The sequence below is a fragment of the Ornithodoros turicata genome, chromosome 1 (genome assembly GCF_037126465.1).
Source record: "Ornithodoros turicata isolate Travis chromosome 1, ASM3712646v1, whole genome shotgun sequence".
Taxonomy (NCBI): Eukaryota; Metazoa; Arthropoda; class Arachnida; order Ixodida; family Argasidae; genus Ornithodoros; species Ornithodoros turicata.
In genome coordinates this window covers 50,158,145-50,162,048 of record NC_088201.1, presented here as the reverse complement: position 1 = coordinate 50,162,048, position 3,904 = coordinate 50,158,145, and the positions used below count along the sequence as shown (strand labels likewise).

The window sequence follows — 3,904 nt, the reverse complement described above, 5'->3', positions numbered from 1 at the left end:
GCAGTTGAGCAAAGTGATGTGCAAGCGAGGCAGGGACACAAGCTTCGATGTAAGTTTCTTCCTCAGAATATAAATGCACTGTGTGTACCTGTACCCATCTAAGCTGTTACGAGAGGTAGCCATGCTCAGCATATTTGCAATGGAACGTTGTTATGCTTTGTAACCAGATGCAAGGCTGAACGTGTTCAGCATCTAAGTACATCACAGTCTCCGTATTGCATGAAAGACCACCCTTTTCTCAACAGCACTCACATAAGTAAATTTTAATCGTATGAGAGGCTCACTAACCAGCAAGGCCAACAAGAGATTCCTGCACCAAATGCCAAATTATATTGCAGACAGCAGGGCTGCTACACATTCTAGTGGAGTTAAATTTGCGCAACATAAGCATGGTTCGACCCTTCTGTATTATACATGCTTATTCTACTTTATTTACAATCAACTTCAAAGACACTTCACAACGAAAAGTATTTGCTAACTCCTGCCTAGACTCTGAAGCTATCTTCCTGATAACTTTACCTTCGCCACCAATTACGTTCTTGACGTGTCTCACATTGCTGCCTTTGATTGCGATAGCAATGTGCAACACTCCAGCCGTATCAATGTCCCAAGTGTCAATTTTCACTCCCAAATGATATGGAACCTCTTTTTCAAGATGGTCCAGTATCTTTGATTTCACTGTTGTGAGTGCAATTTCGTGTGGGTTCTGGTCGGTAACAAAATGCTCTGGGAACAGCCATTGTTGCAGTTTTGCAGACTGGAGGAGGTAGTTCCTTATGTCCTCTACACCATCATCATTTAATGCTGATACCATGAACACTCTCTTGAAGTGAGGCCATCCTCCACTGTTGGTTTCAGGAACAGTCTCTCTGTTGAGGGCCCCAGACTCCGTTCTTGCGAACAACTCTTCCTCATTGAGCTCTTTCTTCTTTCGTGCGTTCTTCCTAAATGTTTGAGTACCATCAACAACTCCCTCAGTGAGCGTGTGGATGCTCTCCAGAAGCTTCCTTTTTGACCGTAGCTGGTCGATTTTGTTTAAGATCAGAAAAGCATCTTTGTCTTTGTGAAAACTCAGAAGCCTAAGTATATTGCTGTCAAGTTTGTCACGTCGCCAATGGTCCGCAACGTCCACCATGACTCCAACAACGTCTGCATTAACCAGTGAATGTTCAGGTCCAACGACCATGGTAGCTTCCAGGTTATGCTTCCTTCCATGATCTAGGTCTACGACACCTGGTGTGTCCAAAAACACAATCTGGGTGTCGCCTTCAACTAGGACGGCTCTAGCATTCTGCCTAGTTGTGTGAACTTTCTTGGAGACTGAGCATATTTTCCACTGCATGATGTGGTTAATCAAAGTTGACTTGCCAACATTTGGTAGACCTACTATAGCAACCCGCAGAAGTTTTGGATTGTTAGGTTGTGTAGGTTTCAGGGATCTCAGGCTTTTGTACTCGGCAAGTGTCCTGGGCACTGTTTTTCCTAACGCATACGGAGTGTCTCTAATCGGTATCGAAGTCGAATATGGACAGAAAGCTAAAATGGACCCAGTCAACACACTTTCCGTATGCCTGAGCCACGCAACACGCTTCACAAGTTTAGCCAAACAGACCTGTGGCATTTTCCTGCAGTCGCAAAGCTGTAGCGGCTGTAGTTTCACCTATTATTAAGACACCCGCGATACAAAAACTGCTACGTAAACGCACGCGGAGAACGCGTGTTGTTGGGATCCTCGGTAGCGGTTGGGAGGTTGGTAGAGGCAGGTTACGATCACTCATCATTCGGAGGAAATTACAAAGTAGGCATGTAGGCATCACTGCTTTTAAGCTGCTTGTTTTTTTGCTGACTTTTATGCACATCTAACAAACGATGTGGTTTTTCTAAACCACACATCTTCTCTGCCGTAGTGGCGCTACGGTTTCGTTTCTTTTCGCCATGCTTTTCGCTTGCGTTTCGTTGGATAGCGACTGTATGTAGCGTATTTTGGGCATCTCCATGCTGTGGCATAGTGGTGAGGCGTGCGAGTCATAAGTATAGCAATACACACTATTGCATAGTGGTGAGGTGTGCGAGTCATAAGTATAGCAATACACACTATTGCATAAGCATAAAGTTGCAATCATGGCATCATCGAGACGACCGGAGCACGTTGGTCCTCCCGAACTCTTTTACAACGAACAAGAAGCTGCGAAGTACACGACGAACACTCGAATAATAGAAATTCAGACTTCTATGTCAGAACGTGCTATCGAGCTTCTTGCTTTGCCAGAAGACACACCATACTTAATTCTCGACCTGGGCTGCGGCAGTGGACTGAGCGGCGACGTCTTGGAAGAGCAGGGTCACTACTGGGTTGGCGTGGACATAAGTCAAGCTATGCTGGACATTGCCATTGAACGCGAAACTGATGGCGATAAGGTACTTGGCGATCTTGGTCAGGGTATGTTCTTCAGAGCTGGCGCCTTCGACGGTGCAATTAGTATATCTGCTCTACAGTGGCTCTGCAATGCTGACAAGAAATCACATAACCCAGTACAACGTTTGCACAAGTTCTTTTCGACGTTGTATTCATGTCTAAGTCGTGGTAGCCGCGCTGTTTTTCAATTTTATCCTGACGGCGCAAGCCAGATAGAGCTTGTTACCCAGCAGGCTATGAAAGCTGGCTTTACGGGTGGTCTTGTTGTTGACTTTCCGAACAGTACAAAGGCAAAGAAAATGTTTCTTGTATTGTTTACTGGTGGGCCCCAAAAACTTCCTAAAGGTCTTGGAGATGAATCTGAAAGAGAGAAGGGGCATCAGGTAGAGTTTACAGCAAGACGCGACAGAATGAAACAGTTACGAGGAAAAGGACCAAAGCACGGAGCAGCTTGGATACAAGCAAAAAAAGAGCGAAGACGTCGGCAAGGCAAAGAGACAAGGGCCGATTCAAAATATACAGGCAGAAGACGCTGTGGGAAGTTCTAAAAGCACAGGACTGTAAAGCAAGAATGAGGAAATGTTAGATCACTGTAGCAAGATTTGAAGTGTCTGTACTTGTTTTCACACCTCAAAGGGTACGGTGAGCCATGCACAAAAGATGTCTCTTAGGCTGAGAGAGCTCGCGGGACCGCAGGTGAATGAGAAAAGGAGTGGAAAAGTTTGAAAATGTACGGAATGTTCCCTTCATCAGATGAAGAAAAGTACAGTGTTCTGAGGATTGCATAAAAGTGTTTAGGAAACAACTGTAGTTGGATTACCTCCTCTGATATTTTATTTACATGTACGTTAAATATTTCACATCATGTGTTGCATTACAAGCATATGCGAGCAACACAGTCACAATCACTAACTGTTACACAAAAATACCTAAAGGTAAAGGCACCCGTGGTGTTCTGTCTCCGATTGTTCAAACATACTGTAACAACAACGCCAAAGCTGGCGGGTATAGTAAGTATGCACTGAAGCTACAATGCATTATGCGAAACAACGTAACAACGTTACATAGCAAATGTAGCTGTGAATTAATAACCCGTTCCACGTGCAACTAACTGCGGGAGCAAAACTGAAAAATGGCATACATATAAGGAGAGGCGCTTGTAACTGTATGTACCTGAAAAATCTGAAGTAAAATCTGGGACAGCACAGTTGGCAGTGGATTTTTCTTTCTTTTCATTCTTAATAATCGAAGAAGTGTGTCTGTTTTTGAGGCGATGCTGCTGGTTAACAGCAGGGCTTGCAAGGCTAACAGCAACTGCCTGCCTTCGTAGCTTTCTAAAAATATTTTGATTGCTGATTTTTCAGCGAAACACGAAGTTTGGTGCACATGTCATTCTTTGCCTTCTGCAAATGTCAAAGGTGCGCTGAATACGACACGATATCTTATTCTTCACCTGGAACAAAAGAAAAGTGCAGTCAGCCCCTTTGT

The 3,904-nt window shown here is 44.3% G+C and overlaps 2 protein-coding genes across 2 annotated transcripts; one reads left to right on the top strand and one right to left on the bottom strand.

The window, feature by feature from the left end:
* Nucleotides 1-243: 243 nt before the first annotated feature.
* LOC135378236 (GTPase Era, mitochondrial-like) lies at nt 244-1,887 on the bottom strand. The gene has a single exon (XM_064611193.1). It carries the CDS (start codon nt 1,619-1,621, stop codon nt 419-421), a length of 1,203 nt encoding a protein of 400 aa, XP_064467263.1. The 5' UTR covers nt 1,622-1,887; the 3' UTR covers nt 244-418.
* Nucleotides 1,888-1,946: 59 nt separating this feature from the next.
* On the top strand, nt 1,947-3,623 carry LOC135378237 (probable 18S rRNA (guanine-N(7))-methyltransferase). Its single transcript, XM_064611194.1, has one exon. It carries the CDS (start codon nt 2,122-2,124, stop codon nt 2,962-2,964), a length of 843 nt encoding a protein of 280 aa, XP_064467264.1. The 5' UTR covers nt 1,947-2,121; the 3' UTR covers nt 2,965-3,623.
* Nucleotides 3,624-3,904: the final 281 nt, after the last annotated feature.